Here is a 14,625-nt window from a genome sequence, read left to right as displayed (position 1 = left end):
ACTAAGCACACTGAGAGGTATGATAAATGCAAGAGAATTCAGAGAATGTAAAGTTCAGTGCTGGATTTGTGATGGGCTTTAAAACAAAATACGGGAAGGAAACACGGCAGGAATATATAAAATAGACAAATGGGACTGGAGTGGTAAGTAGACTAACCAGCGAGAGATAAGGTTAGTCAGATGAAGTGGGGCTTAGAAAGCCAGGAAAACACAGTCCTGCTCTCAGGGAGGTTGCAGACTAACCTTAAAGTTAATAATAATATACATTTATTCAATGGAATCCTATGAAACCATTAAAAATAATGGGGTATGTTTATATTTATTGGCATAAAATATGTCCACATTATAATACTTGGAAAAAGAAGGCTACAAAATGATATGTCTGATTATAATCAATTTTTTGGTAATTATGCATCTGTGGCTGGGCATGGTGGCTCACACCTGTAATCCTAGCACTTTGGGAGGCTGAGGCAGGTGGATCACTTGAGGCCATGAATTCGAGACCAGCCTGGCCAACGTGGCAAAGCCCTGTCTCTACTAAAAATACAAAAATTAGCCAGGTATGTGGCAGGCGCCATAATCCCATCTACTCTGGTAACTGAGGCATGAGAATTGCTTGAACCTGGGAGGTGGAGCTTTCAGTGAGCTGCAGGTACCATGGCACTCCAGCCTGAGTGACAGAGTGAGACAATGTCTCAAAGAAAAAAAAAAAAGATGCATCTGTGTATACATATATATGCACTGAAAACAGTCTATAAGGATATATATTACAATTTTAACAGTAGTTATCTTTGGGAAGCAAGATTATAGGTGGTTTTTATTTTCTTCTTTACACCTTTAAAAAAAGGTATAATTTACATAGAGTGAAATGCATAGATGTTAAGTTCAGTGAGTTTTGACAAAAGCATATATCCATGTTATCTCACACCCCAAGCAAGATCTGGAACACTTCTATCATCCCAGTAAGTGTTCTCATGGAGGGCCAGGAGCGGTGGCTCACACCTGTAATCCCAGCACTTTGGGAGGCTGAGGCAGGTAGATCACTTGAGTCTAGGAGTTTGAGACCAGCCTGGGCAACATGGCAAAATCCCAGCTCTATAAAAATTACAAAGAATTAGCTGGGCGTGGTGGCCTGCACCTGTAGTTCCAGCTACTTGGGAAGCTGAGGCAGGGGGATCACCTGCTCCTGGGGAAGGTGAGGCTTCAGTGAGCCCTGATAGTGCCACTGCACTCCAGTCTTGGTGACAGACTCTCAAAAAAAAAAAAAAAAAAAAGTGTTCTCATGTAGATCTCTGTCTGAATTTCTTAGGGTAAATGTATTTCACTTTTAAAATGTCAAAAAGTAATAAAATTACTTTTATATCTTAGACAAATTTTAAAAACTAAAAAAAGAAAACAAATAAAAAAGAGAATACAGTAACCTCAAACCCTTTGATTCAGTATTTTTTTCTATTTGCCATTCCTACCTTAAACTTCTTGGACAACTGTGAATAGGTAAGGTCAAACAGAGAAAATAAAGAATAACTGGCACGGACTTTCTTCCTTTTCCATGTTCCTATAGCACTTTTTTGGTACCTTTCTCCTAGTACTTACATACTGTGTCTAGCTGTATGGTTACTGCATAAATATCTTTTCTCCTCTATCAAATCCCTATGCTTCTGTAGGAAGATAAGCGCATCTTACTTACTTTTATATTTTCCTTACTTTTCTCAGTGCCTTGCATCAAGGAGGTACTCAAGGCCGGGTGCAGTGGCTCATGCCTATAGTCCCAGCACTTTGGGAGGACGAGGCAGGCAGATCACATGAGGCCAGGAGTTCACGACCTGCCTGGGCAACATGGCGAAACCCCATCGCTATTAAAAACACAAAAATTGGCCTGGCGCGGTGGCTCACGCCTGTAATCCCAGCACTTTGGGAGGCCGAGGCGGGCGGATCACGAGGTCAGGAGATCGAGACCATCCTGGCCAACATGGTGAAACCCCGTCTCTACTAAAAACACAAAAAATTAGCTGGGCGTGGTGGTGGGCGCCTGTAGTCGCAGCTACCCGGGAGGCTGAGGCAGGAGAATGGCGTGAACCCGGGAGGCGGAACTTGCAGTGAGCCGAGATCGCGCCACTGCACTCCAGCCTGGGCGACAGAGACTCTGTCTCAAAAAAAAAAAAAAAAAAAAAATTAGCTGGGCTTGGTGGTGGGAGCCTGTAATCCCAGCTACTCGGGAGGCTGAGGTACCAGAAGTGCTTGAACCCAGGAGGCGGAAGCAGCGAGCCAAGATCACGCTGCTGCACTCCAGCTTGGGTGACAGAGCGAGACTCTGTCTCAAAAAAAAAAAAAAAAAAAAAAAAGAGATACTCAATAAATGTTGGCTGACTTGAGCTGAAGAAAAAAAATCACATCATTAGACAATTTAATGATACTTCCTGAGAGTGAGCTGTCCTTCGGGCGGATGTACATAAATAACTATGCAGTTATCTTCATAACCTATTTTTTCTAAAACCTTTCTAAATCATTGTTATGAGCTGAATTGTGTCCCCTCAAATTTCATATGTTGAAGTTATAACCCCCATTACCTCAGAATACACCTGTCTTTGGAGATTGGGCTTTTAGAAGAGGTGATTAAGTTAAAATGAGGGTGTTATAGTGGGCCCTAAACCAATCTGACTGGTGTTCTTTTGAGAGGAGGAAATTTGGACACCTAGAGACGCCAGGAAGGCATTTGCATAGAGGACACAGCAAGAAGTCTGCAGGGCAAGGTGAGAAGTCTCAGAAGAAACCAAACCCATCAGTCTTGATCTTGGACTTCTAATCCCTAGAACTGTGAGAAAATTAATTTCTGTCATTTAAGCCACCAAGTCTGTGGTATTTTAGCAGGGCATCTTTAGCAAACTAATATAATCCTACTCTCACAGAAAAATCTAGAAGAGGCTTGTCTATTCATTTAGTCTTAAGCTTTTTTAATGTTTTATTTATTTTTAGAGACAGGGTCTCACTATGTTGCCTAGGCTCGTTTCAAACTCCTGGGCTCAAGCAATCCTCCTGCCTCAGCCTCCCAAAGTGCTGAGATTAAAGGCGTGAGACATGATGCCCAGCCTTGGTTTTAAGCTTTAAGATGCAAGAAAAAATAACTATTTGCTTACTCATATTTATCTCTTTTTAGTATAACAGTGTCTCCCTCCTTCCATAAGGAACATGTGTGACATGGGTTCTAATCTATAGCTGAAGAGTGAACTGACAAGAAAAATAATGACTATTTGTACACTAGACCTTCTGATGCGATTATTTTAATTTTTTTTTGGAGACAGAGTTTCACTCTTGTTGCCCAGACTGCAGTGCAATGGTGCGATCTCAGCTCACTGCAAACTCCGCCTCCTGGGTTTAAGCAATTCTCCTGCCTCAGCCTCCCAAGTAGCTGGGATTAGGGGCATGCACCACCACGCCCAGCTAATTTTTGTATTATTAGTAGAGATGGGGTTTCACCATGTTGGCCAGGCTGGTCTCGAATTCCTAACCTCAGGTGATCCACCCGCCTCGGCCTCCCAAAGTGCTGGGATTACAGGCGTGAGCCACCATGCCCAGCGATAATATGATAATTATAATTAAATATTATCTACTTCTTCGTTAAACATATCTTCCTTTTGCCAGTTGGGTTATTCAAACTTCTTACTTGGACTTGTTGCCCTTTATGACTAGAATATCTTGTTTGAAAAAGGAGAAGAGAAAAATAATGTATAGAATTTTCCTATTTCCTCCTTAATATTTGAGGCAATGGAATGGAAAATTTGATGTAAAAATAAAACTAATAAAATCATTCAGAATTCCTTACAGCAGTATTTTCCCTTTTTCTGACATTATTGATGCCTAGTTAATGTTTTTTATAGGATCCCAAAATCTTTTTCCAGGAGTGAGCTTTGCTGGGGTATTAAACATTTGAACAAGAAAGATATGGATAAGACCTGAAAAATAACTCATATGCCAAATATTATTGCGAAACATAATAATCTTTTATCTTAATAGGAGGCATAAATTAAAATCCATATGAATCTGGCCAGCATTGATGCAGTGGCTTATGCCTGTAATCCCAGCACTTTGGGAGGCTGAAGCAGGTGGATCACTTGAGGTCAGGAGTTTGAGACTAGCCTGGCCAATATGGTGAAACCCTGTCTCTACTAAAAATAAAAAATTAGCCAGGCGTGGTGGCATGCACCTTATAGTCCCAGCTACTCAGGAGGCTGAGGCAAGAGAATTGCTTGAACCCGCGAGGTGGAGGTTGCAGTGGGTTGAGATCGCACCACTGCACTCTAGCCTGGGCAACAGAATGAGAGTCCATCTCAAAAAATATAAATATAAATATAAAAAATAAAATCCATATGAATCTATTCAAGGAGGTGAAATTATTTGGGTCACACTAAACAGTTAATGATCCTGAACAATTCTCTTTATTTCAGGAAGAAATACAGAGAAACATGTGAAACTTGCTTTGTAAGTATGTCTTTTTTTTTTTTTTTTTTTTTTGAGACAGAGTCTTGCTCTGTTGCCCAGGCTAGAGTGCAGTGGCGCAACCTTGGCTCACTGCAACTTCTGCCTCCCTGGTTCAAGCAATTCTCCTGCCTTAGCCTCCTGAGTAGCTGAGATTACAGGTGCGTGCCACCACACCCGGCTAATTTTTGTATTTTTAGTAAAGATGGGGTTTTACCATATTGGCCAGGCTGGTCTTGAATTCCTGACCTCATGATCTGCCTGCCTCGGCCTCCCAAAGTGCTAGGATTACAGGCGTGAGCTACCGCACCCAGCCAGCATGTCGTTTTTAAACTGCAAAGTCAGATATTTGTTTTTGTTTTGTTTTTCCTGTTTTGAGACAGAGTCGTGCTCTGTGGCCCAGGCTGGAGCACAGTGGTGTGATCATAGCTCAATGCAGCTTCGAACTCCTGGGCTCAAGTGATCCTCTCACCTCAACCTCCTGAGTAGCTGGAACTATAGGTTCACGCAGGGCTGTTTTCATTTTTTTGTGGAGATTGGGTCTCATTTTGTTGCCCTGGCTTGTCTTGAACTCCTGGCCTGAAGTAATCCTCCCATTTTGGCCTCCCAAACTGCTGGGAATACAGGCAGTGAAACACTACGCCCAGTTGCAGAGTCAGTTTGAATGTAAATTCCACAATTTATTGCCCAAATGATCATTTAACTTTGACTCCTATAAAGAGAATGATACCTGCCTTGCAGGATTAAACAATAGAAACTGCAAAATGTTTTGAAAATAAATTATACAACAAAATATGGAGGCAAAAGTGATGAAATGGCTGACAGCAAGTTTATAGGCACAGTGGTTACAGCCAAAATCCCAAATTCAAGTGGGCAGCTTTGTCTCAATATCAATACTAGATATTTTATATTTTGGAAGAGTACTGTGTGCATTTGGGGATTGGGAGAATTAGGGAGAAGATCTTAATGAAATAGCTTAAGCTATATTTTCCTACTATTAAAACAGGTCTTTGGTCTTCCAGTTTATTTCCTTTTATACCAATAGTAAATAGTTATTTGGGGTTAATATGCCTGGATATAATAAAAAACAAAAGTTAATTTTTTTTAACAGCTTATGTTTAAAGAAAAAAACCTGACAAACAAGCCCTTCTGATACAGTTGCCCTATTCACAATCGCAGTAACTACTGGGAGACTTATTGTTCATTTTGTGCGATTAGGAAACTAAAAGGAAAGACCAGGTAGTAACTTAAATTAGACTTTTAATTTTTTTTTTTAAGACAAGGTCTTGTTCTTTGCTCGGCCTGCTATTAATATTTTAATTATAATAAAATGCTTTAGGATTGAGTCACTTTTTAAGGAGGGCAATTTTCTTCATTCATAGCCAATAATCAACAAGTTGGACACTGACTGATTGTGACTGATTTTAAAAACCTTTTTGGGCTGGGCGTGGTGGCTCACATCTGTAATCCCAGCACTTTGGGAGGTCGAGGCAGGCTGATCACCTGAGGTCAGGAGCTCGACACCAGCCTGGCTAACGTGGTAAAACCCCGTTTTTACTAAAAATACAAAAAATTAGCCGGGCGTGGTGGTGCATGCCTGTAATCCCAGCTACTCGGGAGGCTGACACAGGAGAATTGAACGCGGGAGGCAGAGGTTGCGGTGAGCCAAGATCGTGCCACTACACTCTAGCTTGGGTAACAAGAGCGAAACTCTGTCTCAAAAAAAACAAAAAAAACTTTTTGATTAGTGAATTTTTTTTACCAGCTTTAAAGAAGCTTTTACTTCTAATCTCCTATTGCTAATAAAGATGAACTATACTTGATGGAGGATCATCAGCAGCTTGAAAAAGCGTAGCATTAACATACTTTATAATTAAAAATACATATGAATTTCATACGTATAATTCCCATACGTATAGTGGATAATAGCAGATTGTTTGAAAAAAGATAACTGACAAGTACCAGGAGAATTTTAGCAGCACTGTTCATAATGAACTCTTGAATGTGCATTAACCCATAGAATGAATAGTGGTATATTCACGTAATGAAATATTAATCAGGATGAACTGGATTAAATTATATGCAACAACATGGACAAATCTCACAAACATTATATTGATCAAAAGAATACATTAAAATATTAACCCAATAAAATAGAGTTTAAAAACAGGCAAAACTAAAATATATTGTTTAGGGATATACATACATGTCAAAACTACAGGGAAGTGGGCAGCATGTGATTAGGGGCAAGCATAAGAGAAGCCTTCCAGGATGCTGATATTGTTCTATTGGTGATTACATGACTGTTGGCTTTCAAACTACTTGTTAAACTGTATATATGTGTTTTATACAATTTTCTGGATACACTGTATTTCACAATTTTAGAAAACTTAAACAATAAAGCATGTAACTGGATGTTCAGCTCTGACACTTCAGTTTTAAAACACTGGAGTTCATTAAAAGGAGATGGGATGCTTTCAGACATCTGTGGTTATTCCAGTTGCACATCACTGAAATTATTAGGAACATCCAGTTGATGTTCTTTTTTCCTAGAACCTGTCTCTTTACAGACTAACTCACTCTTATTCCAGTTAAGAGTTATTACCTCCTGGCGGGGCGCAGTGGCTCACACCTGTAATCCCAGCACTTTGGGAGGCCAAGGCGGTTGGATCACCTGAGGTCAGGAATTCGAGACCAGCCTGGCCAACATGGTGAAACCCCATCTCTACAAAAATACAAAAATTAGCCGGGGATGGTGGCAGGTGCATGTAATACCAGCTACTTGGGAGGCTGAGGAAGCAGAATCGCTTGAATCCGGGAGGTGGAGGTTGCAGTGAGCCAAGATCACACCACTGCTTTGCAGCCTGGGTGACAGAACGAGATTCCATCTCAAACAAACAAACAACAACAAAAAAAAGAGTTATCACCTCCTGTAAGTCTTTCCCAACATCTCTTCTTCCCTCTCCTACTGCTCCTTCCCACCACCCATCTGATTTACGTGCTTTTCCTCTGTGTTTCCTTCCTACTCAGAACACACTTATACACATATCACATTGTTCTGAAATGGTCTGCTGACTTTCTGGCTTCTACTCCCAGCATCTCCAACCATCCCTATGCCACTAAACCATAAATTGACCTCAAAAGCAGGGACAATTGTTTTTGTTCTCTCTTTCTATGACATATGAGGCATTCAATAAAATTTTTCGTGATTAAACAAATAAGTGAAAATGTATTTCCATATTTCCAATGGATAATACTTCTTGCCAATTTTTACTACAGTGACATGAGAAATATGATGAAAAGCTTTTCTTTCACAGTAAGTAGTAAGTATTCAATAAATGGCATTACTAGGAGAAAGCTTTCCAAGAAAGAGAGGACGGTTGAAAAACATTATCCACAAATTAAATAGATGAGAAATGAAAAGATCACTAGGAGTCAAAAGCAGTAATTGGCTCACTCCCCTTACAGGTAACTTAAGAAACGATTCTAATAAATGAAAAGTTTTATACATTAGCAAGTCAATTAAAACACTGTTCATGAGTTAATAATCTATATCAAAACTCTTACCAAAGGCAATAATAACAAATAAGCAGATTCCTGATTTCAACAGGAGATAAACCTATTTTATTTTGGTCAGGCTTGTGCTCAATGTTTACTTTCTCAGTTGAGGTCAGTGTTATTGAACTGAGATAGTATCTAATTTTAACTGTGCTTGAAAGGTTATACTCTTCAAATTATATTTAAATTTCTCGATTGTTTTCATAAGACAATGATACTTAATATTTAACTTAATTAGTTTATATTTTTTGAGGCAGTCTTACTCTGTCACCCAGGCTAGAGTGCAGTAGTGTGACCTTGGCTCATTGCAGCCTCTGCCTCTTGGGTTCAAGAGATTCTCCCATCAGCATAGCTAGGATTACAGGTGCAAGCCACCACGCCCAGCTAATTTTTTTTTCCTTTAGTAGAGATGGGGTTTCACCATGTTGGCCAGGCTGGTCTCGAACTCCTGGCCTCAAGTGATCTGCCCGCCTCAAACCTCCCAAAGTGCTGGGATTATAGATGTGAGCCACTGCATCTGGCCAGATGCTTAATATTTTAAAACCAGTCTGTGGTAGTTACCCCTCAGAAGAATTTTTTTTTTCTTTTAAGACAGGGTCTCACTCTGTCACCCAGGTTGGAGTACAGTGGCACAAACATAGCTCACTCCAGCCTTGAACTCCTGGGCTCAAGCAATCGTCTCACCTCAACCTCCCAAGTAGCTGAAACTGCAGGTGTGTGACATCATGCCAGGCTAATTTTTATATTTTTTGTAGAGATGAGGTCTCACTATGTTGCCCAGGTTCGTCTAGAATTCCTGGCCTCAGGCAATCCTTCTGTCTCCCAAAGTGCTGGGATTACAGACAGGAGCCACCGTGCCTGCTTGAAAGAGACATAGTTTCTAAAAAAATGATAATACTGGGTTCTAAACAGAGGATCTTAGGGAACTCTCCAGTAAAAGTTTGGGAGTTTGGGACACAAAATTTAACATTTAGGATTTTTTCCTTTTTTGACTTGTCACAAATCTCAAACCATGTAAAAACAAGCAATTATATACACTTTAAAACATATACTCACAAAGAACATAAAAATGTCATTAAGCCCTTAATTTGGACACAAAAATGAAATGGGCTTTGCTGTTTTCATTAGGCTGATTCTCTTTTCCCTAAAGGAAAGAGTTTAAAAGTCTCTGCCTGGTAACACAATCTATAATCTGGTCCAAATCGAATTTACTGATTTCGAATCCCATTGTTCTCCACCTACTTCAGTCATACTGGCCTACTCACAGTTATCTCCCAAACTCATCAAGCTCATGATACCTTTGCTCACTCAGGTTCCCTCATCCAGAACGTGTTTCCTTTTCTCCATTCATGTTAATCCTCCCATTTTTAAAGGCATGGCTTGTTTTACTGCCTTTTTCTATTCTTCCCCGGATTACTCTATCTCATGATGGTTTCTCCTCGCTCTAACTTCCTTGGCTCATTCTAACATGCAAAAACTTGCTTTTTATTGTTGTTTACTTAAAAAAATATATTTTGCATTGTGAAATATAATGTACACACAGAAGAATAAACAAAACAAAGTAAAAAGCTTAATTATTCCAAAGTGAAGATCTATGGCCCAGGTGCAGTGGCTCACGCTTGTAATCCCAGCACTTTGGGAGGCCAAGGCAGGTGGATCACTTGAGATCAGGAGTTCAAGACTAGCCTGGCTAACATGCTGAAAACCCTTCCCTACTAAGAATACAAAAATTAGCCAGGAGGGACAGAGCAAGACTCCGTATCAAAAATAAATAAATAAATAAAAAAGGCCGGGAGCAGTAGTTTACGCCTGTAATCCCAGCACTTTGGGAGGCCACACCTATAATCCCAGCACTTTGGGAGGCCAAGTTGGGTGGGTCGCCTGAGAGGTCAGGAGTTCAAGACCAGCCTGACCAATATGGTGAAACCCCATCTCTACTAAAAATACAAAAATTAGCCAGGCATGGTGGCGGATGCCTGTAATCCCAGCTACTCAGGAGATTGAGACAGGAGAATTGCTTGAACTCGGGAGGCGGAGGTTGCAGTGAGCCAAGATGGTGCCACTATACTCCAACCTGGGTGACAGAGCGAGACTCTGTCTTAAAAACAAAAACAAAAATAAAAACAAAACTATGAAACTTCCTCTAGGTCCAGAAACAGAAACTTGTTACTATCTAGAAATCCTCTTCATTTTCCTTCCTAATTACTAACACCCTTTTCCTTCCCCTATCCCTTACAAAAAGATAATCACTATTCTAAAAACTATAGTAATTCCTGGCTTGATTTTGTTTATAATTGTACCACCTAAATATGCAACCTCAAATACAATAGTTTTTTGAGTTTCATATAAATGGAATCATACAGTATGTATATTTTTGTGTTTGGCTTTTTTTATTGAACATAATGTGAGAAATATACATGTTGTATAACAATGTTCATTTTCATTCTGTATAGAAAACATATTTATACTCATTTAAACAAATGGATGACTTTTTTTTTTTGATGATTCATTTTTATCCATTCCGCTGTTGATGGACCTTCGGGTTACTTAACTTTTAAAAAGTATGTACCTTTTTGTCTCTCCAGCTAGAATGCAAGTTTCTTGAAGGCAGGGACCATATACTATACTATTTTATATTTATCTTAGTATTAATATTTAGCATAATCCTAAGCACATAATGGGTGTCCTCAATCACATTAAATTATTGATTAAATGAATCTATTGATAGTTTGAGAGATAAGAAAAAAATAAGTACAGTTGGGAATCAATTTAATATTTTTAGAGATAGTTATGTAACTGGCCTTTTGTAACTACTACTATTTAAATAAATCACAAAGTTTGACCTCTTCTATTCATTTACACCTAAGGATTTATTGTCTTTTATTCTTCCTGAGCCAAATGAAAGCTAAATATTTGTTAACTATCCTCAAAAATAAAATTAGAGCAATTCAAAAGGTGGTTAATTGTTATGTGCTCTTATTTATTTATTTTTTGAGGCCTTGCTCTGTTGTTCAGGCTGGAGTGCAGTGACACAATCCTGGTTCATTGAAGCCTCGACCTCCCAGGCTTAAGCCATCCTCTTGACTCAGCCTCCTGAGTAGCTAGGACTACAGGCATGTGCCACCATGCCCAGCTAATTTTTTTGTTTTAATTTTTTTGTAGAGATGGTGTCTCACCATGTTGCCCAGGCTGGTCTTGAACTCCTGGGCCCAAGCAATCCTCTTACCTTGGCCTCCCAAGTGTTAGCATTACAGGAATTAGCCATTGCATCCAGCCATCTGCTTATTTTGTACAGTATCTCACCAATATGTTAAGTACTCACCATGGCCATAGCTCTTAATGAGCTGCTTTATTTTTTATTCTATTTCCTAAAATTTATATTAACCATTATAAACACATGAAGACAAGCCCAAAAGCAAAAATTCCAGTGCATAAGGTCAGCAGGAAATTAATCATTCCTATTCAAAGCTAAAACAAACCAAATAGCTTTTAGTTCTGTATCCTCTTTTTATACAGTCAGTGACCGTTTCCTAGGTAATGTGTAAACGTCTCAAAAGAGTATTTATATCACCTAATCTTCAGTCCTATTCTGACATTCTCTTGGAGAGCTGGTTTTGCCTTTTCATTTATTTGCCTTTTATAAAACTGAAGGCTCATCAACTTCTCAGCAAACAGGAAAATATATTTCCGGGCAAGAATTTCTGATATACCTACATCTTGGCCAGGTACACATAAGCATGTCTCTAATATTAGTTTTAACAATACACAGACTATAACTGGCCTGTAAATTTTGTTCAAGTTGGTAATTTAACAAGAAAAAAAGTAAAAAGGAAAATAGTAAATAAATGAAAGGCAAAATCTAAACAACAATGGTATTTCCAAGTCGAAGAATTATGTAGAAAAGAAGAGCTGTTACTACTTGTATGCAGCCAATTCACTTCTAGCTAAGGATAATTATCAAAGCCAAATTTAGTACTTTTAAAATCTAAAATAACATTCTAATTTTGTATGTTTTCAAAACTGAGGCCAGTAATAAATATACCTCTTTCTTTTCTTGCAGGCGGTGGGCGAGGGGGTGCGGTTGTTTACTAAGGCTTTCCTGGAAAGAAAGCAGATTGTTTAAAATGTTACCTTCGTAACTTCTTCATGAGGGAATAGTGTGATGAGAAAACACAGCAAAAAGTTACAAATGAAGGATGATGATGTATACTAGTAGTAGAGAAGCCAGGAAAATTTCTGGTTATATCACAAGACTCAGGACCTTAAGACTAACGTAAAATAAATGTTCCATTAAATAAGGAGACATTTAGGGAAAAAAGGGAAAAGCTAAAATTATTTTTAAAAATTTTCAAAAATTAAAATAATCCTCAATTGTTTATGTGTGTGTGTGTGTGTATATATATATATATATATATTTTTTTTTTTTTTTTTTTTTTTTTTTTTTTTTGAGACAGGGTCTCACTCTGTCATCCAGGCTGGAGTGCAGTGGTGCAATCTTGGCTCACTGCAACCTCCACCTCCCAGGTTCAAGTGATTCTCCTGCCTCAGCCTCCCGAGTACCTGGGATTACAGGCACCCGCCGCCACACATGGCTAATTTTTTATTTTTAGTAGAGACGGGGTTTCACCATGTTGGCCAGGCTAGTCTTGAACTCCTGGCCTCAAGTGATTCACTCACCTCGGCTCCCCAAAGTGCTGGGATTACAGGCGTGAGCCACCGCGCCCGATCCAATTGTTGATATTTGACTTATAAAGATGCACAGAGGAAAATAAAAAATTATTTCTGCTATAAGAAACCTACCAATTGTTTATTTCTGTAAGGCAACTAATCACACATGTTCCTTGTCTTTTCATGTAAAAGACTATTTCTCCTCAAAGCTGAAGAAGACTTCAGTGTGTGGGCCCTCGTTCTTACTTTAATAAGTGGTATTATTTCACCTTTAATCTGACTTGGGAAACTACAAGTACAAAACTTTATACTATATCCTCCTCTCCTGTATCTTCTAAAACTTTGGAGTAATTTTGTAATTAAATACACTTCACGTAATTCTACTTCTGGATTTTTACCCTCCAAGTATCGGTCACTGTCCCAACTCCTCCATCTTCCAGATGGTTGGAGCACAATTCTAAGACCAATTTATTATTAAATATATTCCATTAGATTACTTCCTAAAACATTCCAATATTTAATAGTCTTTGAGATAGCCTAGCAAACCTAACTGCATTACCTCTTTATCTTTTAGTCCCAGAAGCAATACTTCTTCCATAAGAGTAAGGCGGATATCCTTAGAGTCTCCAGAATCTTCATTGTCTGGACTTTTCTCCCAATTACTGTCTTCCTCACTTTCCATCTTCTTTTCAGAGTTCTTGCTTATTTCAGTGCGACGGGCCCGGTGAGTTAAAGTGGTCATTCTCACCTGTTTCTGGAGGGAGTGGTGAAAAAAAAAAATCCATATGTATGCTTATGTAAATAAATCATATATTCATACATGCATACTAAACATCCATACAAATAGGAAATATTTACAGATTTAAATATAGAAATGAAGGAGTAATGACCAGAAAAAAATGGGTGGGTAATACAGTATCTTTTCCAAAGTACAATAGCTTGGACTTCACAGATGGCACTGACAAAAGATCAAATGAGTAATTCTAAAGTCCAGTAGAAATGATCATCTTTCAAGCCTGTTGACTTCTTTTTTTCTTTTTCTTCTTCTTATTTTTTCTTGAGAGGGAGTCTTGCTCTGTTGCCCAGGCTGGAGTGCAGTGGTGCGATGCTGGCTCACTGCAACCTCCGCTTCCCAGGTTCAAGTGATTCTTGTGCCTCAGCCTCCTGAGTAGTTGGGATTACAGGTGTGCGCCACCATGTCTGGCTACTTTTTGTATTTTTAGTAGAGACGGGGTTTCACCATGTTGGCCAGGCTGGTCTTGAACTCCTGACCTCAAGTGATCTGCCTGCCTGGGCCTCCCAAAGTGCTAGGATTACAGGCATGAGCCACCAGGCCTGGCCAAGCCTGCTGATTTTTTCTGCATAATCTATAAAGAAGGAGTGAATATCCACCATTGTCACTCCTCTTTCACAAAATGGATCCCAAGTTAAGTAAGATGGAACAACAAAAAATTGTGAGCATCCAGCCCCAAAATGCATATAATAATTTGTATGTAATTTCTATAAACATTCAATGGTACTACATTATAAAACATACACAAAAAATAGAAAGTAAAAAAGAATACGAAAAACTAAATAGAAATACATGTTCTAGATTTCCTTCCCATACCCTAATGACTCATTTCATGTACTCACTTTGGAGATCACAAGTCTAGACGATAACATTCAGAAAATCATGTGTAGTAATTCTACAGTCAGTAAACTTAGCAGCTCTAGTCCTAGCTAGCCATATCTTGCAAATACACAAGGAGCTGCAAACAAAAATTACTGGCAAGAGAGTGTTGAAAGATTAACAAATTTTCTCAATTAAAAAAAAATCAAAGAACATGTCTTTTATTCTATGTACTACGGTCAAAAGAAACTGCACTAAATCATTTGTGATAAAGTTTATAGTTAGCATACTTTATTTTATATAAATCTAGATAT

At 38.8% G+C, this 14,625-nt stretch overlaps 1 protein-coding gene across 2 annotated transcripts in view; it reads right to left on the bottom strand.

Moving 5' to 3' along the window:
- The window catches only part of GOLPH3L (golgi phosphoprotein 3 like), a 51,079-nt gene that overhangs the window by 35,138 nt on the left and 1,316 nt on the right, over positions 1-14,625 (bottom strand). Inside the window, exons 2-3 of one of the 2 annotated variants that reach the window (XM_055358883.2) lie at positions 13,259-13,453; positions 12,074-12,130 (exon numbers count right to left, since the gene is read on the bottom strand). In XM_055358883.2, the coding sequence (XP_055214858.1) occupies positions 12,074-12,130; positions 13,259-13,441 (240 nt within the window). In that variant the 5' untranslated portion in view covers positions 13,442-13,453. The remainder of the gene's footprint in view (positions 1-12,073; positions 12,131-13,258; positions 13,454-14,625) is intronic. The other variant, XM_019021778.4, reaches the window with a different exon arrangement.

The sequence above is a fragment of the Gorilla gorilla genome, chromosome 1 (assembly GCF_029281585.2).
Source record: "Gorilla gorilla gorilla isolate KB3781 chromosome 1, NHGRI_mGorGor1-v2.1_pri, whole genome shotgun sequence".
In the NCBI taxonomy this organism is placed as follows: domain Eukaryota; kingdom Metazoa; phylum Chordata; class Mammalia; order Primates; family Hominidae; genus Gorilla; species Gorilla gorilla.
This window is presented reverse-complemented; position numbering and strand designations above follow the sequence as displayed.